Source organism: Pan paniscus, chromosome 19 (genome assembly GCF_029289425.2).
Source record: "Pan paniscus chromosome 19, NHGRI_mPanPan1-v2.0_pri, whole genome shotgun sequence".
Taxonomy (NCBI): Eukaryota; Metazoa; Chordata; class Mammalia; order Primates; family Hominidae; genus Pan; species Pan paniscus.
In genome coordinates this window covers 14240755-14263981 of record NC_073268.2, presented here as the reverse complement: position 1 = coordinate 14263981, position 23227 = coordinate 14240755, and the positions used below count along the sequence as shown (strand labels likewise).

Here is a 23227-nt window from a genome sequence, read left to right as displayed (position 1 = left end):
TTTAACCGCTATGCAGGATGTCTGTGAAGACATACAGGAGAACCTCCCCTAGGTGCCTGCAGAGATAGAGAGGTTTACTACCGGCAAGGACAGGTTTAGGGACCCCAGGAATTCCTGAGGCCTTGATTGGATCTCAGCTCTTAAGAACAGCAGTGTTTTTCAAACCTCATTGACAGTGACACACAGTCAAAAATAAAGTTTGCTTCAAGATATGGTACATATGTAGTGAAATACAAGTTTTCATAAAATATATACACTGTAAAATAAAAGATTGTCCCACACGCTGGCTGGGACAAGGATGTTTTGGGAATATAAGCCACAAAACTCTTCTTGGAAATCAATTGTATGCCTGATTAAATGCTTAAGCCGTTTTCTGATGAATTTTAATGAGATTATGACCTCTTGTTAGAAACCAGTTACCTATGCACTCAGCTAATATCAACCCTGGAGGGAAGGAATCCAAGGGCCTTTAACTGTCTTTTAATAAATCTAATAATCCTTAACTAGAACTTTTCTTTCTTTTCTTGTATCCAGTCTAACAATGATTATCTAGTCATTCTCTTTTCCTGTAAAGTGTCCTTACCTATAGATACTTGTTGAATTGACTTAGCAAAAGCCTCATTTCTTGCCGCAACATTGTAATAAGAACTTTGACACTGGGTCATAACTAAAGTGTCCAAACCTGGCCAGGCGCGGTGGCTCATGCCTGTAATCTTAGCACTTTGGGAGGCCGAGGAGGGCGGATCACCTGAGGTCGGGAGTTCAAGACCAGCCTGGCCAACATGGTGAAACCCTGTCTCTACTAAAAATATAAAAATTAGCCGGGCGTGTTGGGCACCTGTAATCCCAGCTACTCAGGAGGCTGAGGCAAGAGAATCGCTTGAACCCGGGAGGCAGACGCTGGGCACCGCACTCCAGCCTGGGTGATAGACCGAGTCTCTGTCTCAAAAATAAATAAATAAAAAATAAAATAAAATTGTCCAAACCCACCTCCTTTCTTACCCTTTCCTCTTTCCTTCCTTCCTTCCTATTAAACAGTGTGATGTATTCTGATATTGCTCTACTGATATGTTTTATTCTACTCTATTTCATTTTTGAAATGCTGACTGGGACCCCCTAAATTGATTTCACCAGTCTTTAATGTTTTGACTGCAGTTTAAAAACCACTGGGATAGCAATCCTGGTGGACCACTTTATTAAGACAGAAACACATTGTTGCCATTATAAAATAAAATCAGAGATGGAAACCAGGAAAGATAAAGGCACATGGTGAAAGCTGAGATACTGTCTTCTGAAATTTAAAAAAAAATTAAAGGATGGGGGCAAGCCAAAAACTTTGAGAATATGTTTGCAATGCAAATAAGTGAGAATTTGTCTTCAGAATATTTAAAGGACTCAAGTAAGAAAAAGACGTGAAAGAAGCAAAACGAGCAAAGATATGAATAGAGAAATCACAGAAAAAGAAACCCACAGGGGTAATAAGCATATGAAAGGATGCGCTACCCTACCAGTAGACAGGAAAGAACAGAACCTGGAATTATTAAAACTTCAGAAACTTGGAGGAAGGACCCTGGAGATCTGAAACTCAGACTTTTGATAAGGGGTGCCATTTGGCTGGTGCTGGTATTCTGAACAGGGATGCAATAAAGCTGCTTCTTCAAACATTAGAAAGTTGCAACGTGGATTCAGCTGCCACTAAGGGAAGGAACATCTGCTACCAGGGTGAATTAGTTACTGGTATGAGCTCGACATGGAGCCAGGTAAGAAGGCAGGAATATGGTTTGCAGAGACCTAGCCTTAGACAGGAAGCTGACTTTAGAAGGTAGAGGGTTGGAGCCAAGGGCGAAGCCTAACTCCCACAGTCAGTTCTATTGGTTAATCAGCATTTATATTTAAACTTCCATACTAAAAAGAAAAAATGGGCCAGGCGTGGTGGCTCACACCTGTAATCCCAGCTACTTGGGAGGCTGAGGTAGGACAATTGCTTGAGCCTGGGAGACAGAGGTTGCAGTGAGCCAAGGTTGTGCCACTGCACTCCAGCCTGGCTGACAGAGTGAGACTGTCTCAAAAATAAAATAAAATAAAATAAGATAAAATAAAATATTCTTTTCTATCTAACACAATGCAACTATTCTTCATAGAAATAAAGATGCTATTAGTCTCTCCTTGAGAAAAGAGACACACAAAGTCCCAAAAGTCACTGCATCCGTCTCTGGGAGAGAGTAATAATATTCATCTCTGAGCTATGATAATTACTCCATGAATGGAGTCGCAGTCCTGTCTGAATATTCTGTTATCTAAAAACTAAATTGTAAAGTTAATCTTCCACAAAACGTATATAAAATAATGAGGAGGAGACCTCCAGCTGGAGTAAAGTAAGGAACTGGATTTACCCTCTTGCCTGAAATAACTGAAGAAACAGACAAAAGTGGGTCCCACAATTGCCCCAGCTTACTGCCTGGAGAAAGCTTTCCAGCTGCAGAGTAGGGAGGAGCAACCCTGGCAGAGTCCTATCATCTTCCTGAGTTAAGGGGACAGACAGAGCTGGCAGTACTGGGAGGCCAATACAGCCAGAATTCACAGGGCAGCATGCTGAAATTGAGGGTGTTGTACCGAAAGAGAACTCTAGAGAAACAAAGGTCCCCATCAAGTATTCAGCTGAACACAGGAGAGAAGGGGATAAGGAGTTACCTTGAAGATAGGATGTATCGACGGCAGGCACCTCATGGTGGCCACAACAATGACCTCAGCCATCAAGTGTCCCCTCAGAAGATGAGACTGCAGCTCACGGAGCTGGAAGTCAGAGCTGCGCACCCAGCATTGGGCCAGAAGCCAGGCCATTGGGGGATCCGTGGGCAAGAAAAGGGGAGGTGGTGGGGATCCTGTGCGGGGCAGCTGGAGCTGGAGCAGGGACAAGTGTGGGGAGAGAAGGCATGAGTGCCGGGCACTCAGCGATTCCCGCCCCCCTTGCATGTTAACCTCGCCCTTCGTCCTCCAAACCTGTTCTGCTTTCCCCATCCCACTCCTGCCTCTCCCTACAGCTCCCATTTCCTCCACTCCCCTTCCTACCAGCTCAGTGCATTAGCACCCTGCAAGCTGCTTTGCCTCCAGCATTCTGCAGAAACTGCTCTTCTGGTGCCTCCTCCAGCCTCCACTTCCCCTTTCAGTCCCTGCATTGTGGACAAGATTCAAACCGCCTGCTTCCTTCATCCCACACTGTTTTTTGAAATCTCATCTTTTGGCCCCACCTCTACACAAATGACTGAATCTCTTGTTCTCAGCTGCCTGCTGGACAATTTAAATGTCTTCCCGTTACCTCAACATTGGCCAGACAAAAGTCTACCTGGGCACCCTGTTCTCTTTATCAGTGCTATTTCTGCAGGCACCTGGCCTGGCTCCCCTTTCCCCTCTCCTTCATCTCCCTCTGCACTCGCATCCACCGGTCCTCTCCATCCCGACGGTCACTACCCACATCTGAGCTCCCCTCCTCCTGGGGTCAGTGCTGCGGCATGTTGCCCCAGTCCCTGTTTCTAGCATCTCCCCTCTCCAACCCACCCTAAACACCACCGCCCACACCGCGTGCCTATAGCATGTTTCATCACAGCCTTCTCCAGCTTCCCACTTCATGCTCCTTAGCCTGGCTTAGTCTGGCCCCAGTCCAACTGTCCCCTAGGAATCTCCTGACTCCTCTACCTCAGCCTCTGCCCAGTCTGTCTTGCCCCTGAGGACCGGTCCTTCCTCTCCCTCCTGCTTGTCTGAGACCTGGCCCTCCTCCAAGGCTGGCGACATCCCAACTCCCCGATCCCTCCTGGGCTGTCTCTGTCCTCAGGGACTTCCTCAGTCCCGGAGCTTCTGCAGACTGGCCCAGTCTGTCTCTCCAGCTACATTGCAAGGCCCTCCAATAGAGACTTGGCGCATTTCCTCCTTTCGCGTCTCCCGGGTGCCTTAGCCCAGCGCCTTTGAAGATGGTGCTTAGTGCATTTTGATAAGGGGCTGAGCTGAGAAGTCTGGAGACTGGGAGCAGAAATCCTGAGACCTCTCACCTGGATGATCATGGGCAAGAGTTTCCCATCAGGCTGCAGTTTCAGCATGACCAGAGGGGCAGCCAGGTGCTGCTGGATACAGAGACTGACGTTGGCCTTGATCCCATCCAGCAGGGAGAAGTCAGCTTCGAACAATGTGCCTCCCTGGGTGCAGGAAGAGGTCAAAGGCTGCTATCAACATAAAGCATCTTCTTCCCACTCGGATTCCTCCAAGGGGGAAGAGAGAGAGAGAGAGAGAGAGAGAGAAGCTAACTTGTCTCCATCACCTACTTTGTACCAGGTAATGGATCATGTGCTTATTGCCTCATATCATTGTTTATTTTTTGAGCCAGGGTATTACTCTGTTGCCCAGGCTGGAGTGCCATGGCGGGACCACCATGGCTCACTGCAGCCTTGACTTCCTTAGGCCCAGGTGATCCTCCCACCTCAGCCTCCCAAATAGCTGGGACTACAGGTGCATGCCACTACACCAAAAATTACAGGTGCTAATTTTTGTATTTTTGTAGAGACAGGGTTTCACCACGTTGCCTAGGCTGGTCTCCAACTATTGGGCTCAGGTGATCCTCCTGCCTCGACCTCCCAAAGTGCTGGAATTACAGGTGCAAGCCACTGTGCCCAGCCTTATAATTTTTATACCTAGTTGAACGAGCCTCAATTGCACAGAAGAGGAAACAGATAATCAGAGAGGCTGGGTATTTTGCCTGAGGTCACACAGCTTACAAATAGCAGAACCAGGATTCACATCCAAGCCTATCTGCCCTTAATCCCATGAATTTTCTCTCTGTTGTTCCATATCGCCTCCTGATGAACAGCCACAGCACTCTGATCCTGATTCTCTTACTCTGCACACTCCCCGAATCCCTAGCACCATGGGCCAGTTACATTTCTTCATTTGACCCTGTTTCTGTCAACCATTCCATCTTGCACGCCCTCCCTCCACAGCTACTCTCGTGTGGGAAGGAGGCCGAGCAGCTGAGCTTCTCCAGGGTCCCTCAGGACCTCTCCTGCAGAATCCGTCCTTGCTGGCTGGCAGCAAGCCAGGCCCACAGTGGGTCCCGCAGCAGCATCATTGGCACTAGGCCACCCCACTTCACTGCTGAGCTTCCTCAGGGCTCTGATGTCCATACCTCCAGCTCCTTCTCCAGCTGAGCCTGCAGTTCCTCCATGCCTGGAGGGAACACTAGGCGAGCAGGAAGGTGAACGGAGCGCCTCAGCACCACGGGGTTGGCGCCATTAAGAAACTGGTACCCAAATAAGGCATCTTCCTTCCAGGAGTCCCGCACGCGCTCTGGGGAAGGCAGTTGTTGAGCAAGTTGTGGGATCTGAGCTCTTGGTCTTTCCAACCCCACCAACCATGCCCCCTTGACTCCAGCCCACCAGAGGGACCCAAGTCTCTGGTCTCCCCACCCTGCTTCTTTCAATTCCCCTGGGTTGGGTGGGATCTGGGGGTAAGCGTCCTGGGAGACATATTGGGGTGGGGGACTGACCAGCCAGCTTGCTCTGGCCACAGCAGAAAATCTGGTTGAAGTCATTCAGATCATTCTAGCAAGTCGGAACATTATTTTATTTTTGAGATGGAGTCTCACTCTGTCACCAGGCTGGAGTGCAGTGGCGCAATCTTGGCTCATTGCAACCTCCACCTCCTGGGTTCAAGCAATTCTTGTGCCTTAGCCACCCGAGTAACTGGGACTACAGGCGCGTGCCACCACGCCCAGCTAATTTTTGTATTTTTAGTAGAGACAGGGTTTCACCATATTGGCCAGGATGGTCTCGATCTCTTGACCTCGTGATCTGCCCGCCTCAGTCTCCCAAAGTGCTGGGATTATAGGCGTGAGCCACCATGCCCAGTGTCAGAACATTTAGTTTTTGATAGTGAGGTCGGCCAGCCTTCAGGACAGAATGGGGCAAAGGGTTTGAGCATCATTCTGAGACTCCAACATGACAACCACAGGCACCGACCTCGGGCCGGTCCAGGGCAGTGCAGTGCAGCCCATAAGCCCCTTGGCTTCCACTAGACCAGGACACCTCCCTCTCACCCAGCCTCCCCTTGCTCTCACCCTTTGGCCAGCGAAACCTTAAAGTCAACACTCTTGTCTTCCAGAAATTGCTCATCCACAGGGAGGTCACATAGTTTTGCCCCAGCCACATTCAGAATTAACCCATCCTTTCCCCACCTGTGGGGCAGGAAGGAAATCAGGCGTGGGTGCTGGAAGCATCAGCAGCTCACGTGGGGTCAGGGGAGGAGGGCTCACCGGTACAGCTTCCTTCTCTCTTCCAGCTCCTCTTCCTGGTGTTTCTGGAACAGGCCTCGAGGGTCGTCGCCCACAGTACGGCCTAGAAGGCCAGAGGAGGGCTTGGCCAGTGACTTTTGGTGAGCGCCTCTTCTCGCCCCTGCCAGGAGAGCCTCATCACTCCGTCCTTCTGTGTGGCCCCTGCCTCTTGAGCATCACGCCCCTCCCCCAGGCTCCAGCCACTTTGTGCCAGCTGCAGCCACCGCCCCTTCGACACTCCCAAAGAGCCCTGCGCTCCAGGTTCCAGCACCCCCATCCTGCACCCTCTTCTCCACACGCGCATCCCCCCAGCTTCTCTCGCACCCCAGAGGCCTCCTGACACCCCCCAGCCCCGCGCTTACTGGTGCCTTCAGGCAGGCTCAGGACGCCGTCGACCTCCACCCAGCGGTAACAAGGGAACCTGACCTCGTCCCCGGCTCCGGGGCCCTACACGGAGATCCAGCTGCAGAACCTGAAGGAAGTGACGTTTGCGCAGTTTCACAAACAGCAGCGGCCCCAGGTACTCCGCTACTTCCACCTTGAGTTCTGTCTCCTGCGGGCGACAGAAGAGGCTCAGCCCCAGTGGGGCCTGGCAGGAGGGGCACCCGGCTGAGCCCTGCTCCCTCCAGCGCCCATGCCCTTCCTCCGAGCCTCTGAGAGGAGGAGACGTATCGGGGTGGGGGACTGAGCCAGAGAGAGAGGGACCGCGCCGAGCAGATGGCCCCAGGACTCGGTTCTGAGGGGACGGGGACGGCAGGTGGGAAGGTGCGCTCCTGCCTTCACTTTCTCCTCGCTGTGGTCATTGACTGTGCCAAGCGCTGGGCTGAGCGCTGCCGCGCCCTGGACGAGCGCGCTGTGGAGCCGGGACGCGCTGGTGGCAATTCCCGCTGTGCGACCCCCCAACCCCACCCCGCCCGAGGCTGAGGACCTGCAGGGGCCCCACCGGCCTGGGGACAACCTTCCCGGAGACCTGGAGGCGGAGAGGGCTCAGCCAGGGAGAGTGACAGAAAGGGAAGGCAGGGGAAAGGCGCGCAGGGCAGAGAGAGCGGCGGGGAAGGGAGGGCGAGCAGCATCTTGGAGCTGGAGCTCAGAGCCCAGGTGTGGGGGGTCAGCAGGTCCGGAGGCTCTCGAAGGTGGCGCCAGGGGCTTTGGATTTGGTCCCGAGAACAAGCGGGAGCCGTTCGAATGTGTTAAGCAGGGGGAGTGAATTAGGGAGAAATCATTCCGGCTTCAGAAGGGCTTGGAAGGTCTGCAGCAGAGGTGGCGAGGCCGCTGGAGGTTTGAAATGGCTTTTAAAATAGAGAAAGCGGGAGGACCGACGACCGCTCCGGCGACCGCAGTTTCCAGACACCAGAGCTGTGTGGAATGAGGGGCGCTCAGGAGCATCCCCTTAATTCCAAGGAGATCGAGTAGCGGAAACATTTATTGAGCGTTTACTGTGTGTCACCAACTGCCCACCATAGGGAGGAAAAAAGGGAGGAGGGAGCGCGCCTTTCCACCTTCCGTGCCCCGTCCCCTCACCATGGAGTCGCGGGGCCACCTGCTCCGTGCGCATTTTCTCTCTTTCTGGCTCCCTTTGCCCCGCTTTCTCGGAAGCTCGGAGCAAGGGCGTGGGGTGCGGGGAGCAGGGCTCCGCAGGTTCAAGAGGACGCGGGCGGTCGGGGGCGGGACGGATATTGGGCAGGGACGCGGGAGATGCTCAGGGTCTAGAACTGACTGCGCCGGATTCTTGTTTAGAGGGAGGTGAAGCGAGGGAGGTGAAGCGAGCGAGGAGGCGCGGGTGACACCTGGGGACGCAGGAGGAGAGGGCTGGGAGGTGGGGAGAGGGGAGGACCTCATCCGGGCATGTTCCTTTGACGTTCCCTGAGACAGACATCCGGATTTGGGGATCTGGGAGAGAGCTAGAGCAGTGATGGGAATTTGGGCTTTCGAGGAAGAAAAAAAGTAACAGGACCGGGTAGAACACCCGGTAGATATGACATGAGATATGACGGGAGGTGGGTCGGGAAATCGAGAGCGTTCTCCTGTCTTGACTCCCCATCCCTTCCCTCTCACCACCCACTCCACCCCAGGTGATAAAGCCTGAAAGGTCAGAGATCCAACAGCGCTAGCGGTTGAAACATTTTTTAAAATAGAGAAAGCGAGAGGACCGACGGCGGCTCCGGTGTCTGCTGAGTTTCCAGACAAGGGAGCTCTGTGCAATGAGGGGAACACAGGAGCATGCCCTCAATTCCAAGAAGATCAGGTAGCCGGAAAATTTATTAAGCGCTTACTGTGTGCCACCTGCGTGTTTTCTGTCCAAATCAGAAAAGGATTTGGACAGAAAACACGCAGGAAGAAGGAATCAACCCCTGGTACAGCAGGCAGGCGAGGTAGGGGTAGGAGTTATGCACGTGTATGCAAGCCTGGATGGCTGGGAAGCCAACCTCCATCTAAAGGCAAGCGCGGACATGCACATACACACACACACACACCTCACAAGTTGGACTGCAAGAGAGGGTGAAGTGGGCGAGGAGACCCAGTCAGCCGTGGCATTTGAGGAAGGTACATTTAGGCCACCGAATTCATTCCACCAACTTTGCACACTTGTCTTCCTTGTGCCAGGCTCTGGGACTCATTCCTTTTGAGGGTAAAAGTCTGCCTCCCTGGACTCCTGCCCCTCAGGCGCTCCCACAGCCCGGCATTGCCCCCTCGGCATTCCGGAGCCAGCGCGGGCTAAGCGGGCCTGGCCGGGGATGAGCGGAGCCACCGTCCCCATATTCCTCGGTGCCCCGGGACCGCAAGAGGGAGCCGTGGTTTCCGGAACTCCTCCCGCCCCTCCGGGCTTTTCTTCTGTTAGGCAGGTGGCGATTCGGTGTCTTTGCTTGTTATGGCCGCTGCCGTCGCCCTGCAGACAGGTGAGTAGCGCTCTGAGCCTGGAGTCTTCGCAGATAGAACTCTCCTTGGCCCAGACCTCTTCTCCCGCTTCCCCGGGGCCTCCTTCCAGGCCTCACTCCCGGCAGGATTAGTATTTGGACAGGGAGGAGAGAAGGCTCTTGCAACGTCTAGAAAGGCTAAGGTACTCTGCAGTTTTCCTAATTTGGTTTGTTCGCACATCTTTGCTATTCACACACGACCCCACCAGCTTCCCAGCGTGGGCGAGACTAAGGGAGAGGACTTGTGTCTTAAAGCGTGTCCTTGATTGGTTTTCTGCTTCTCACATGAGCTTGCATACGTTTGAAATATCGTCGCCAGACCTGTGTATCATTGTGTTACTTGTGATTCTTATATATGCATATGTTCCATCATCTTTTAGGCTCTCTGGAGTCTCTTGTTCAGCTTGCATCCTAAGTTTTTCTTAACTGATTCAGCACGTAGCTTTTGCGAAACTTAATCACTGTTAACAATTGTTACAATGCATTATTAAAATAGGGGAAGCCACAGTTATTACAGCCTACCTTAGAGATCACTGTTAACATTCCTACATAGTGGCCCATGAGTGGTAGGTATTGTGTCTCGTTTGTGTTGCTGTTTTCTTTGATGATTTCTCTTTACTTTTAAAGGTAACCCTCTTCCATGACTGTTCCTTAAAGTGGTGCGCTGTCCCAGTGGACCATGCTCTAGCTTTCCAAGCTGCTAGAACTGTCAGTGTTTCTCAGCCTTGGCACTATTGACATTTTGGGACCAGTGATTCTTCATCGTTGGCAGAGGGGAGGGTGTTGACCTGTGCACTGTAGGATGTCAGGTGGCATCCCCGGACTCTACCCGCTAGGTGCCAGTAGCACCTAATGTGCCACCCACCCCCTCCCAACAACTTTTCAACCAAACTAAAATGTCTCTAGAGGTTGCCATATATCCTCTGGGGGACAAAATCACACTTAGTTGAGAACCACTGTCCCACATTCTACACACAGAAGCCAAAAGGATATTTTTAAAATGTAAATGGCATCATGTCGTTCCCATGTTGGAAACCCTTCAATGTTTTCCTGTTGACCTTAGAATAATCTCAAATTCCTTACTGTGGCTTAGAAGACCTTCTGTGGACTGGCCCCTGCTTGCTTTTAACTCCTCTCTACCGTTCTGCTTCCATGTCTATATAATTGCTTCTCTCTCACTCCAGCCACACTGGCCTTCTTTCTGTTCCTTGAACATTCAAAGCTGGTTCCCATCCACCCTTTGTGTTTGCTGTTCTTCTGCCTAGAATGCACCTGTTCCAGATCACTGTTCATTCACACATATCTCAGATTACATGTTAACTAATCAGCAAGGCCTTCCCTGACCATTTTATCAAAAGAAGCCACTTACTTCCATTCTCTATCACATTACTCATGTATTTCCTTCATAGTGCTAATCACAATAGAAAATTGTCTTGTTTCATCATTGCTTCTCTGCCTTTTCACCAGAGTGTAAGCTCCACTAGAGCTGGGACTTTGCCTTTTTTACTGCTATAGCCCAAATTCCCAGAATACAGACAGTTCCCAACTTAAGATGGTTTGACTTATGATTTTTCGACTTTACAATGGTACAAAAGTGACATTCAGTAGAAATAGTACTTTAAGTACTCATACAACCATTCTTTTTCACTTTTAGTATAGTATGCAATAAATTACATGAGATCTTCAACATTTTATTATAAAACAGGCTTTCTGTTGGATGATTTTGCTCAACTTTAGGTGTTCTGAGCATGTTTAAGGTAGGCTAGGCTAAGCCATGATGTTTAGTAGGTTAGGGGTATTAAGTGCATTTTCAAATTACCATATTTTCAACTTACAATAGTTTTAACGGGAGGTAACCCCATCGTAAGTGGAGGAACGTCTAGTGCCTGGCACAGAGCCGGTTCTCAATAAATATAACTCTTCTCCATCTTCTTCAAACCTCAGGCCAGGTTTCAATGACCTCCTCTCACTTTCTCTTCTAAGATTATTTTTGCTTGCTGGTGGGTTTACTGTCATTTTTAACCACATCTAACCTACCTTAAAAAAGTGTATGGATGGGGGTGCCAGGTACAAAGACTTAGCATAAAGAAAACAACCATTTACTTTGAAACATAAACAAAGGCCAATTAATAATTTATGAGTCTGTTCCTTGCCCCTCAAGTTTTTAGCAGGCATGGAATCATTCCACAGGTCATTATTTCAGTTTGGTCTCCGTTCCTAAGGGGTGAAGGTTTTCTGAGGGCTGTGGATCCCAAACTCACCTGGCTCAGAGGATCAAACAGCCTCTCTTTGTCCATCAACCCGATTTAGACAGCATCCTGGGCCTGAAAACCTTCTGTGCTGGCTTCAAGTGAAAATAGTTCACTGGGTCAAAAGTAGGCTGGTCCAAGACGCAGGACGGTCAATAAACGTTGGCTGTGTTCAGAAACTGCGGCTTGGCTGTTTCTTACATTGATTTATGGTTTGTTTCCATGAAACCGAAAATGATTGGTCCACCTGGCAGCTGGCTGGCTGGTTGGCAACTGGAGGCCTTTCTGTCCTGGCTGAGGGCCCTGGCCCCATGGTGGCCTTTGGGAAGCAGCATCTCATCGGGCCGTTTTTTCGTTCTGGCGGGCGGCCGGCTTGGCCCGCGGGGTCGGGCTCCCCGCGCAGTGCAGAGACGTCTCCACCCTCAGGGACGAGGCTCTGACGTGGCGGGAGGTCGTTTCCGTGCGCTGCGAGGAGGATTCCACGTGCCGGGAGGACGCCTCGAGGATGCCAGGGAGCCGCTTCCCCGAGGGGGAGAGGGAGGGCCCCTCGCTGCGGCGCTGGGAGGTCTCCACCCGCCGGGACGACGTCTCCACGCGGTGGGACGAGGTCTCCACGCGGACCGTGGACGTCTCTGTGTAGCGGGTGGTCCCCACCCGGGGCGAAGACTGCTTGGCCCCTCGGGCTGAGGCCATTCTGCCGGCGTGAGGGGGCCAGGGAGGCCTCGGGGCACCCTACAGCCCAACGGTCACCGCAGGCAGAAGAGAGGAAAACTACGGTACTGCCATAGCCGGGAGCGCCACAACACGATGACGTGGAAGCACCATGGTCCTTCGAAGGCTAAAACACTGGACTCCTGCCCCTCAGGCGCTCCCACGGCCCGGGCCCCGCCCCCTCGCTATTTTGGAGCCAGCGCGGGTGGAGCCATCCAGGGCTGGTCGGGGATGGGCGGAGCCGCCCCGCCCCATATCCCACAGTGCCCCGGGACCGGAAGAGGGAGCCGTGGTTTCCGGAACTTCGCCCGCCTCTCTGGGCTTTTGCTCGGTCAGGCTGGTGGCGTTTTGGTGTCTTCGTTTGTTATGGCTGCTGCCGTCGCTATGGAGACAGGTGAGTAGCTGTCTGATCTTGGAGTCTTCGCAGATGGAACTCTCCTTGACCCAGACCTCTTCCCCGTGGCCTCCTTCCAGGCCTTACTCTTGGCAGGGTTAATATTTGGACAGAGAGGAGAGAAGGCTCTTGTAGCGTCTAGAAAGACTAAGGTACTCTGCAGTTTTCCTAATTTGGTTTGTTCGCACATCTTTGCTATTCAGACACCACCCCACCAGCTCCCTGGCGTGGGTGAGACTAAGGGAGAGGACTTGTGTGTGAAACCGTGTCCTCCTTGATTGGTTTTCTGCTTCTCACATGAGCTTGCCTAAGTTTGAAATATCGTCGCCAGATTTGTGTATCATTCTGCTACTGGTGCTTCTTATATGCATGCGCTCCATGATCTTTTAGGCTCTCCGCAGTCTCTTGCATCCTAAGTTTTTCTTTACTGATTCAGCCCTTAGCGTTTGCGAAACTTAATCACTGTTAACAGTTGTTACAACGCATTATTAAAATAGGGGAAGCCACAGTTATTACAGCCTACCTTAGTGATCACTGTTAAAATTCCTACATAGTGGCCCACGAGTGGTAGGAATTCTCCGTTTGTGTTGCTGTTTTCTTTGATGATTTCTCTTTAACTTTAGAGAAACTTCTAACTTACTCCTTTTAATCAGGGCTCCGCTTTTCTTAGATTTCGAAGGAAGGTTTATCTCCTCCCACTCCTAGTTTAGGAAGACCATCTCAACATTAGTCAGGTTTCTTTATTGCTCTTTCCTTACTACAAATCAGTATTATATACAGTGACCTTTGTTTTCCATGATTTTTGCTGTCTTGTCTCCTAGATGATGCTGGAAATCGACTTCGGTTTCAGTTGGAGTTGGAATTTGTGCAATGTTTAGCCAACCCAAATTACCTTAATTGTAAGTTGTTAAGCACCTCATTAAATTGAGTAGCTATTAATGATTTCTGACAGAAGAGTTGCAGTTCAAAATAGTATCTACTTTTACACATTCTCAGTTGAATGACATTACACTTATGCTGGTATATAGATATAATTGCGCACTGGGACTTGTGTTTTGAATCCAATGTGTGTTGGTGGTGGGGGTGTTATGTAAATAGATCCTTTATATTAGGGGTAACAAATCACAGTTTAAGGATTGGTTTGACCTACAGATTTTTTTTTTTTTTTAATGCTTTTCAGTTCTTGCCCAAAGAGGTTACTTCAAAGACAAAGCTTTTGTTAATTATCTTAAATACTTGCTTTACTGGAAAGACCCAGAATATGCCAAGTATCTAAAGTAAGTTTAATTTTTTATAATCCTAAGCATGTGTATACTTTATTATATAATAGATTTCTTAGTTTCACATTGGGAAAAATGTATTTGGAATCTCTCCACTTCTTTTTGTTATCACCATCTTGATACAAGACACCCTCATCTCTAACTTGTAACACTGCAGTAATCTACTCCCTGGTTATCTCTGCTTCCACTTTTACCTTCCTGCCCCCATCTCCACCCCAACCCAAACCAAGCAAAACAGCTTTCTACACAGAAACCAACTTAATCTTTTAAAAATATAAATCAGAACACTTTACTTTCTTGCTTAGAACCTTTCAATGGCTTTCCATTCCATGCAGAATAAAATCCAGTCTTTTTTCTTGGGCTAAAGCCCTATACGATCTGGCCCTGCCTTTTCTGACCTTGTCTTTTACCACCCTTCCCATCTCACCAGGTTTCTGGTCCCTAAGAACTCACAATCTGTAAATGTAGTAGCATAAGCCATGGGCTGAAATTAAAAGAGGGTATCTGTAAGGAAGGTGTTTCTGGGGTTATTTGAAGGAGGTGATCTTACCTGAGTCTTAGAGTTGCTGTCTTTTATTTAAGGCCTCTTATTTGCCAGGAACAGTGCTAAATGCTTCATATGCATTAACTCATTTATATATATATATTTACCATTCAGGTCGTTCAGCAGACACTTTCATGTTAAGGCTTACTAAGTTGCAAGAAACATATAACCACAAAGCAATTCCCTTTTAATGGTTAAAAAAAACAAAACAAAACAAAAAAAAACAACCCACCTTGAACTCACACCCCTGCTTTGTCTTAAGCAGGTAGAAAGCAATAGTGAACCTTAAAAAAAAAAAAAAAAAGTTTGAGAGGAAAATGTTTCAAACTTCTCTCAAAGTCACTTTTTTGTGTCCAATAACAATTGACTCATGAAGCATGTACGTCTTATGTTGCCTGCAGGACCGTTTGCACCTTTTCTGGCTTTTTATCCATTTAATAATCCAAAGAAAAGACTTTTAAGAAAAGTAGACTTCAACGAATATTGTATGTATGTAGATTTACAGACTCAGTGTTGGAAGCCTTAGCCACCAACAAGTTTAATCTTACCCACAACGTTGCCGAGAGATGGTCATCTACACTCTGGAGGTTTCCATTGAGCCTGTGTTACTCTGTCAGGGACAGCTGATTCAATTGTTAGCCAGATATTAGAAAGTTCTTCCTTATATTGTGATATAATGTACCTCCTTGTAGCCCCAGTCTGTTTGTCCCTGGATTAAGCTAGAACCATTCTATACCCTCTTGAGGACAACAGCCTTCCAGATTTTACATTCAAGAGAGACTGCAAATTAGCCCCTTTTGGGCGTTTTATTCAGTCTGCAGAAGATTTTAGTTTTTTTAATACTTGCCAACGTTTAAAGATCAGAAAGTTGTATATAACAAATGCAGATTTCCAGCTACTCTTTCAAATGTGGAAGATCTAGTAACCATAGATCTTAATTCTCCCAAGTCAACAACTGGGCTGAAGCTGAGAGCAGCTGTCACTACTAGCTGCTTTCCACCTGGTGGAAGAGACACTTTCTACCACTTGGCCTGCTTCATTGATAGCCAGTAGGTGCCACTATAACATCTCTCTTCCATCTATTTTTCTCAACTACCCTCCGCCATTGTGCCATGGTGTCCAGATCTCATGAGTTGAGGTTCCCTCCTTTGGATATTTGGCAGTTGTACTTTATGCAGTTCAGCCAAGAACTAAACACAGGCCTTCAGGTGTGGTCAGAGTACAGTGGGCCAGAGGTCCTTTCTTTTCTTCATGTGGTCATATACCTCTATTAATTCAATTTAAGTTTATATTACTTTTGGGGGTGGGAGTGGGGAAGAGGATCACATTGTTGACTTGCTGGAAGCATTATGTCAACTAAAATCCTTCAGTTCTTATTTTCATCAATGCTGTTGGGTTCTCCCTATGTTGTTTCTTTTTAAAAACACCAAATGCAGAACTTCCCTTTTATACTGCTTCTATTTCATCTTGTTGACTTGTAGCCTATCAGAGTATGATTCTTTATTGTCATCTAAGGTATTCTGATATAATCACTGCATGTCTAAATTCTAGTTATTAACTAAATGCTACTTGAGACCATTCTCTTGGTTGTCACATTATTTTACAGTTGAAGAAACTGAACCTTAGAGAGGTTAAGTACCTTGTTAAAGGCCACCTGGCTGGAACATAACATCCTGGTCATTTTAACTACTAATGCTGTCATGAAAGGGAGTTAGCCAGGGCAGGTGTGAATAGAGCATTCTAGCATAAGCAGCCAACAATTAGAGCAACTGTGTATTTTTAGTGTGTGGATAGCAAATCTTTGCTGTCTTGGAAGTTACTATCTTAGAAGCATGGTATTAAGCCCTCTATTCAATGTGGTGTTCACATCAGTAGCATTGGTTTCATTTGGGAGCTTTTTAGAAATGCAGAGCTCAGGCCCCACTCCAGGCCTAAGGATTCAATCTGCATTTTAAGAAGTGACCCATATACACATTAAAGTTTTAGAAGCATTGCTGTAGTATCCTATTTTCCACACTTTAGTCATTTGCATATCACTTGTGCAACTTTGGCTTTATCTGCATACTTCCTGAAGGGGGCCTGCCCCTCCACACCTGTGGGTATTTCTCGTGAGGTGGAGATGAAAGAATGAGAAAAGAAATAAGACACAGAGACAAAGTATAGAGAAAGAACAGTGGGCCCAGGGGACTGGCACACTCAGCATGCGAGGACCTGCACCAGCGCCGGTCTCTGAGTTCCTTCAGTATTTATTGATCATTATTTTTACTATCTTGGCGAGGCGAGTGCAGCAGGGCAACAGGTGGCGAGAAGGTCAGCAGGGAAACGTGAGCAAAGGAATCTGTATCATGAATAAGTTCAAGGAAAGGTACTGTGCCTGGATGTGCACATAGGCTAGATTTATGTTTCACTTAACACAAACATCTAACTAGCAGAGAGCAACAGAGCAGTATTGCTGCCAGCATATCTCGCCTCCAGCCACAGGGCGGTTTTCTCCTATCTCAGAATAGAACGAATGGGAGTGGTCGACTTTACACTGAGACATTCCATTCCCAGGGACGAGCAGGAGACAGAAGCCTTCATCTTATCTCAACTGCAAAGAGGCCTCCCTCTTGCACTACTCCTCCTCAGCACAGACCCTTTACAGGTGTCGGGCTGGGGGATGTAAGGTCTTTCCTTTCCCACAAGGCCATATCTCAGGCTGTCTCAGTTGGGGGAAACCTGGACAATACCCAGGCTTTTCTGGGCAGGGGTCCCTGCGGCCTTCCGCAGTGCATTGTGTCTCTGGTTAATCGAGAATGGAGAATGGTGATGGCTTTTACCAAGCATACTGCCTGCAAACATATTGTTAGCAAGGCACATCCTGCACAGCCCTAAATCCATTAAACCTTGATTCAATATAGCACATGTTTCTGGGAGCACAGAGTTGGGGCTAAATTTACAGATTAACAGCATCTCAAAGCAGAACAATTTTTCTTAGTACAGATCAAAAGGGAGTTTCTTATGTCTTCCTTTTCTACGCAGACACAGGAACAATCTGATCTCTCTTTTCCCCACCTTCCTATATGTTAATGTATTTTAATTGTCTGTTAGCTTTTATGTCTTTTTAACTTGAAATAATTTCACTTATAAAATAGCTGGAAAAATAGTAAAGATAATTCCTGTATTTTCTTCACCCACGTATTCCAAATGTGTAACACTACAATCAGCAAAAATCAGCACATTAATATTATTACCTAATCTACAGACCTCATTCACATTTTGCCAGTTGTTCTGCTGGTGTCCTGTATGTAGTGCAGGATCCAGTCTAGGCCCGTATGTTGCATTTTGCTGTCATGTCTTCTTAGTCTCCTTTCATCTCAGTGGTCTTTTCTTTTCCATGACTATGACAGAAATGATTTGTATCCTTCATATATCTGCAGTCACATGAAGTCTATTTGTCCCACTACTGGTGACATAAATTTTGGTAACTTGGTTGAGGGTGGTACCGTCTAGGTTTCTCCATATTAAGTTGCTATTTTTCCTTGTGTATTTAATAAGTATCTTATAGGGAAATCCTTTGAGACTATGTAAATATCATATTACATGTATTTTGCCTATTTTAGCATCTTTTGAAGATAATTGCTTGAAACATTTTTTACTGTGATGATTTTCTAATTCTATCATTCTGCATTTATTAGTTTGGAATTCGATTGTAAGGAAGTATATTCCCTTGTTTTCTATTATTTTATTAAAGAAATTTACATCCATTTAGTGTGGACTTTTGGATTCTTATTTTTAGTAGAATTGTGAATTAGAATTATGTATTTTCTTGCTTTAAGTATTCCAGATTTGGCCATTGGGAGGCCTTTCAAGTTGACTCCTGAATACTTTTGATCCTCCCAAGAATTTTTAGCACTTTTTCTTCTGGCACTACGTAATGTTCCAGGCTCATCTTGTACTTTTCCTGTCTTATCCCTGAATCACCCTTTTCTCCAAGGAAACCTGCTCCTTGGCAACCACAATCTGGTCATTGTGTGTTCATTAGTACCACAGTGTCATTGCTTCTAGGCCCTGTCAGTACACAAAGCTCAAGAACTATGTATATATGTATGTATGTGTATACATGCACACACATATACATCTGTTTATTCTATGTCTATCTATATTAAAAGCCTAAGTACATACTGATGTTTTCAATACCAGCTCAGTAACACAGGGTTCATTCTAGCCTTTTTCCTTTCTATGTCTATAACTCCTTTTCTGATAGCCAGAAATTTGGCTGTCCTTATCCACAGTATATTTACTTGTCCAATCCTAGAGTATATCTAATTTCAGAATTGGTATATCCCTGTGGACAACAAGAGTACAATGTATGTGCATAATCCTTTTTCACACTCACTTTTAAATGAAAGTTGTCTTTTTATCCCTATTGAAGGAAAAATGAGTAACTATCAATTAAACACATAATTACTAAAATATGTTCATGTTCTTCACGTTGGAAACCACTAGAAGGGAATAGCATGGTTTGTCCCTAAATTTTCACTCTGCTTACCAGTTACTGTGTTGTGTGGTCTTGAGCAAGTTAATTTAATCTTTCTGAACTTAAACCTTCTCATTTTCGAAAATATTGAACACTGACCTTTGATGACTAATCGGGGAAAAAACCCTATGCTACCAGAGTGTACTAAGTTACTGTTATAGAAATGGTAGGCTACAAGATCGTTTTTAAGAGAATAACTGAATTATACCTTGGCATTATTTACCTAAATTATGTTGTTCCTTCACTTACAAACTTAAACCCAGGTACCCTCAGTGTTTACACATGTTAGAGCTGCTCCAATATGAACACTTCCGAAAGGAGCTGGTGAATGCTCAGTGTGCGAAATTTATTGATGAACAGCAGATTCTACATTGGCAGCACTATTCCCGGAAGCGGATGCGCCTTCAGCAAGCCTTGGCAGAGCAGCAACAGCAAAATAACACATCGGGAAAATGAAAAACTGGATACAAACGAGGCACTTAATACATGTATATAATGTATTTCTTTTGTACAGTGAAGACAAAAAAAATGAAAACTCTTCCTATCTACCTTTATTATGGTAGCCCCTAGAACCTTTAGTGTGCTTTTTAATCCAACTTTTTATTGTTAATAGACTATTTCTGTTAAACCTGAATTGTTCTTTGATTTCCCTGTGGATTTGTAAGGTGTTTTTCTTTTTTACGCATTTAGCATAATCAGCTGATTAAGAATGGAAAAGTTAGGTGCTTTAGACCAAATAAGGCACTGGGGCATGGGGTAGGGGTGGGCCACCAAGTATACTGAATTCTAAGGCTAGCTGTTCCTGACATATAGTAGGGCAAGACCATCTCCTGGAACCTTACTGTCTCTCAGATCAACTACTCTACCACTCTTATCTAAAATGTAGTGAGAGTAATGGAGTCACTGACCTCTTTAAATCATAGGACAGGAACTGCATAAAGGTTCTTGAATTCTACAGGACAGGAAATAACTGTATTACCTGCTTTGCAAGGTGGCTTTAAGAATCACTGAATCACTGTGGCCTCACTTGACCTAGTCATGGCAGGACAACTAGTGGTTAGTTACTAACTGGACTCTTGACTTTAGAACAAACATGAGGAGCCTCAAATACTTGTGTTCATTTGGGAAAGCTAACATTGATTTGGGAGGTACCACAAACCAGGTGCTATGTTAAGTGCTTCCTTGAATTCTCATTTTATTCTAAGAACCTTGTTTATAGAAGAGAAAACTGAGGTTTGGACGGGGTGAGTAACTTGCCTGTGGTTACACAGCTAGTAAGTGGTAGAATCAGTATGACTGACTCCCAGCTTGGAGTTCTTCCCACAACTGGGTTATATAGTCTTTCCAGCCGCTCTCCGCCACCTGCCTCATCCCAAGTAAAGCACGCTGAGACAGCTGCAAAACAAACTACCTCTAGTGCTCAGGAGTCTGTTTTTTATTAAACAAAACAAAACTGCCTGAATTAAGCAGAGGCTGGATTAGAGGTCATGTGCTTTCCTTCAGTGGTGAGGTTAGGTTCTACATTCCAAAATCAAAGAAGGGGTTTCAGGAATATCATCAGTTGCTTTGCAGATGGAGAGAACTTAAAATAAAAGATACTGATCTTTTGAGAGATTTGGAAGGTGTGCTCTGCACCTTTAGGAGTTTTTAGGTATTTCCGTCACCTTCAAGAATACGTTCCTTTGAGCCTTTACTGCTATTTCTGAAGACTTCTTTATATCTTAAAAATATCCATGTATTTACAGGCAAACTAAAGGTTCATGGGCATTTTAATAGCACTCTATTGTTTAGACACATGCCAGTTTTTTAACATCATTTATTGCTAACATGAATTCAAAGCAAGTATACAGTTTATTGATACTAGAACAAATCAGGACATCAAGACATGATTGCCATCCTAAAATCTTAATCTTCAGAGAACAACATTTCCACCAGGTTGGCCTGAAGACACTCAGATTCTACCAGTTTTTGAGGCTGTAAGAGAAGAACAGTCAAATCTTCACTGCTTCTATAAAACGTTATTAGGAGTGGAATGAGTTCTGCCTCGAATGACACTAATCTTTGAACACAGAAATTACGCAATTCAGAAACTATCATCTAGTTATAACAAGTTTTATGAAAGAATCAATATATTTGCTGTAAGATGAATCACTAACATACTTGGCTCAAGAGACTTAAACCCCAAATACCAGGAAGCTCCACAGACTAAAACAGGAGACAGCAAGCCCAGTGCCCTCTTCTTCCCCTCAACTCTTTAATTTAGGATCCCAGGGGCATGACTGAACTAGAAGAGATGCCCTTACTTTTTAACCAGAATTATGAATTAAACAGAAAACAACTGTTGATGCAAATGTTTTAAGGAATTATGAGTCAATCTACTTTCTGGTTTTTTAAGAGTGACTTAACATGAAAAAGACCTAATAGCTAGATATTTACATTATCAGTTTATTGGGATTGGCCATAGGAATGGACTTTCACAGCAGCACTCTGAACAACAATGGAATTGAGATGAAATGTCAAGATCTTTTCAAATCTGGATCCACAGCAAGTTAAAAGAGTTCTGACAGTGATTACAGGCCCAGCATATTTAAAGATACTTACTGTTCCATACTTAAGTAGTGTAGGCACTGCTGTTACTTTCAAGTTTTTTCTGAAGTCATTATTTGGATCTTTCCAACTATTCCAAAAGAAAAAGTGATCATGAAAAAAATTTACTTGGTTTATTACAGTTTGCTTAATATTTGACGTAGTCCTACATTTAATTTTTTAGTAATCACTGTTCTTGCAAACACTTAAAAAACCTTGCGGACTATGGCTTAATCTACTAATTACCCTGTGCAAAGTTTCAAAGTGTGACTAAGATATAAAAGTAAAGCCAGCTAAGTTCTGGGCTTACACCAGACCAAATTCGTTGAATTACCCTTACTTAATTCAGGTGGGCATTTTAAATTTGTATTTAATAGCTTCTAATAGTTTAACTTGTCAGACATTACCTTGTAAGACAAACTGGGTAAGTCCCTGAGGCCCTTCCCTCCTAAGTATGCAATTTGTGCACGTCTGCGAGGTAGATTATACATTGCCACTTACTAAGGCTTTTCTCCTACTTGGCAGTAGATGAACACACATCCTTCACTAATGTGCTTCAGCCCCTCTCGTACGACTGGTTCAGCTTTAAAAAAAAGTTGAGATAAAATAATCGCACGTCACCTCTACAATCAGGCACGTATAAACTGTGTTCTTTCCCCCTTCCCCCAGTCTTGGTAAGCACTCAGACTTTAACCTGCAGCTAACTGAAGAGGTCACCAGAAGTCAGGTGTTCCCTTCTGGTCTTAGAGCCACGTTAAGGGTAAGGACCAAATCCCAGTCCCGATTTGCCCCTGCACCACCGCGCCCATAACAATGGAAAGCACATGTATTTGCTGACCAACTCACGTATCCTGTAAGACACTAATGGTACTGGGGGAGTGAGAAGTTTTAAGGAACTAGATTCCAAGATCATCCGGGTAAGATGGTAAAAGAAAGAGCGCTCTTGGCAGGGCGAGGTAGGATTTAATAGAAGGAGACTTGGGGACAGCTCAGATTGCTCCGCGGATGTCTGGAACCAAGACTCTGCCTCCGCTAAGCCCCCCTTCTGGCCGTAGGCTCGACCTTCCTGCCATTTCCATTGGACAGCAGCCCCCGAATCCCGGCCTCACCCTGCACGCAGTCGGGGCACCAGCTTTTCCCCCCGGCGTCCTTAGAACCCGTAAAGTAGGCGAAAATGGTCTTGCCATTGTGCTGTTCCACGGCCCGGTGGAACTCCTCGAAGCCGGACACGCTCACCTCCTCATAGCGGGCCATTGGCACGACGTGCAGCCGCTACTGGAGGAGTACACGTCTGGTGGCCGCGGTTGGGTCCTGCGTAGGCGGGGCGAGGCTGTTTCCGGGTGGGCAAGAGAGGGCGGAGCCTGCGGAAGCCAGCGACGCTGAAGAGTACGGGAGCCTCTGACGACCACAATCCATCCGCATGGCTTTTTGCTCTAGTTCCTCAGATCTTTCTGCGCTAGCTGCACTCCCAAGCCCAGGCTTAGATCTACCCTAATCTAGTCCCAGCCCCGACCTCATGGACACTGGCTGCAAAACTTACCGCCTTGCAACACCTGGATCCTTAAATAGTTCGGGGCCTCAAAGGCTCCCAAGCCGCCCTGAGCCTGTTGCTATGGCGACTGGGCAGGCGGCCGGAAGCGCGGCCTTGTTGGGGGCCCCCGTTGCCCGCCTCCCAGTAGCCGCGCCTCACCCCAGGCCAGGTGGGCTCGGGCCGGG

At 46.8% G+C, this 23227-nt stretch overlaps 5 protein-coding genes across 6 annotated transcripts in view; 2 read left to right on the top strand and 3 right to left on the bottom strand.

Moving 5' to 3' along the window:
* Positions 1-1150: 1150 nt before the first annotated feature.
* Positions 1151-12337, bottom strand: C19H17orf100 (chromosome 19 C17orf100 homolog). 2 transcript variants are annotated; one of them, XM_055101396.2, is made up of 4 exons: positions 11490-12337; positions 6676-6785; positions 6296-6434; positions 1151-4250 (listed from the first exon to the last, which is right to left on the bottom strand). In XM_055101396.2, exon 1 carries the CDS (start codon positions 12168-12170, stop codon positions 11814-11816), a length of 357 nt encoding a protein of 118 aa, XP_054957371.1. In that variant the 5' UTR covers positions 12171-12337; the 3' UTR covers positions 1151-4250; positions 6296-6434; positions 6676-6785; positions 11490-11813. The 2 variants fall into 2 exon arrangements, with proteins under 2 accessions (XP_054957371.1, XP_054957372.1); XM_055101397.2 differs by having other exon boundaries at positions 6296-6377.
* On the bottom strand, positions 2055-6287 carry LOC100981605 (polyunsaturated fatty acid lipoxygenase ALOX15-like). The gene is made up of 4 exons (XM_034941397.2): positions 6101-6287; positions 5171-5331; positions 4044-4187; positions 2055-2901 (listed from the first exon to the last, which is right to left on the bottom strand). The coding sequence occupies exons 1-4, from the start codon at positions 6189-6191 to the stop codon at positions 2647-2649; spliced, it is 651 nt and encodes a 216-aa protein (XP_034797288.1). The 5' UTR covers positions 6192-6287; the 3' UTR covers positions 2055-2646.
* MED31 (mediator complex subunit 31) lies at positions 7725-19570 on the top strand. The gene is made up of 4 exons (XM_003810140.7): positions 7725-12582; positions 13404-13481; positions 13763-13859; positions 19189-19570. Exons 1-4 carry the CDS (start codon positions 12285-12287, stop codon positions 19379-19381), a joined length of 666 nt encoding a protein of 221 aa, XP_003810188.2. The 5' UTR covers positions 7725-12284; the 3' UTR covers positions 19382-19570.
* Positions 19571-20723: 1153 nt separating this feature from the next.
* TXNDC17 (thioredoxin domain containing 17) lies at positions 20724-22765 on the bottom strand. Its single transcript, XM_003810139.6, has 4 exons — positions 22621-22765; positions 22013-22094; positions 21527-21602; positions 20724-20899 (listed from the first exon to the last, which is right to left on the bottom strand). Exons 1-4 carry the CDS (start codon positions 22763-22765, stop codon positions 20831-20833), a joined length of 372 nt encoding a protein of 123 aa, XP_003810187.1. The 3' UTR covers positions 20724-20830.
* Positions 22766-23075: 310 nt separating this feature from the next.
* Positions 23076-23227, top strand: part of KIAA0753 (KIAA0753 ortholog) — a 62313-nt gene continuing 62161 nt past the window's right edge. Inside the window, exon 1 of the mRNA XM_003810137.4 lies at positions 23076-23211. The gene's annotated coding sequence lies outside the window, so the exon portion shown is untranslated. The remainder of the gene's footprint in view (positions 23212-23227) is intronic.

Bases quoted from the DNA above. Each gene is read 5' to 3' on its own strand.
- C19H17orf100 (XM_055101396.2), bottom strand. From the start codon at position 12,170: ATGGCCTCAGCCCGAGGGGCCAAGCAGTCTTCGCCCCGGGTGGGGACC.
- LOC100981605 (XM_034941397.2), bottom strand. From the start codon at position 6,191: ATGTGGCTGGGGCAAAACTATGTGACCTCCCTGTGGATGAGCAATTTC. The intron at 4,188-5,170 runs GTATGGACATCA...TCCTGCACCCAG, and splicing joins AGCTGGAGAAGGAGCTGGAG to GGAGGCACATTGTTCGAAGC. The intron at 2,902-4,043 runs GTGAGAGGTCTC...TCCCTGCTCCAG, and splicing joins TCTTGCCCATGATCATCCAG to CTCCAGCTGCCCCGCACAGG.
- TXNDC17 (XM_003810139.6), bottom strand. From the start codon at position 22,765: ATGGCCCGCTATGAGGAGGTGAGCGTGTCCGGCTTCGAGGAGTTCCAC. The intron at 21,603-22,012 runs GTAAGTGGCAAT...CTTTTGGAATAG, and splicing joins CAAGTAGGAGAAAAGCCTTA to TTGGAAAGATCCAAATAATG. The intron at 20,900-21,526 runs GTAAGTATCTTT...CTTCTCTTACAG, and splicing joins CACTACTTAAGTATGGAACA to CCTCAAAAACTGGTAGAATC.
- MED31 (XM_003810140.7), top strand. From the start codon at position 12,285: ATGACGTGGAAGCACCATGGTCCTTCGAAGGCTAAAACACTGGACTCC. The intron at 12,583-13,403 runs GTGAGTAGCTGT...CTTGTCTCCTAG, and splicing joins TGCCGTCGCTATGGAGACAG to ATGATGCTGGAAATCGACTT. The intron at 13,860-19,188 runs GTAAGTTTAATT...ACTTAAACCCAG, and splicing joins GAATATGCCAAGTATCTAAA to GTACCCTCAGTGTTTACACA.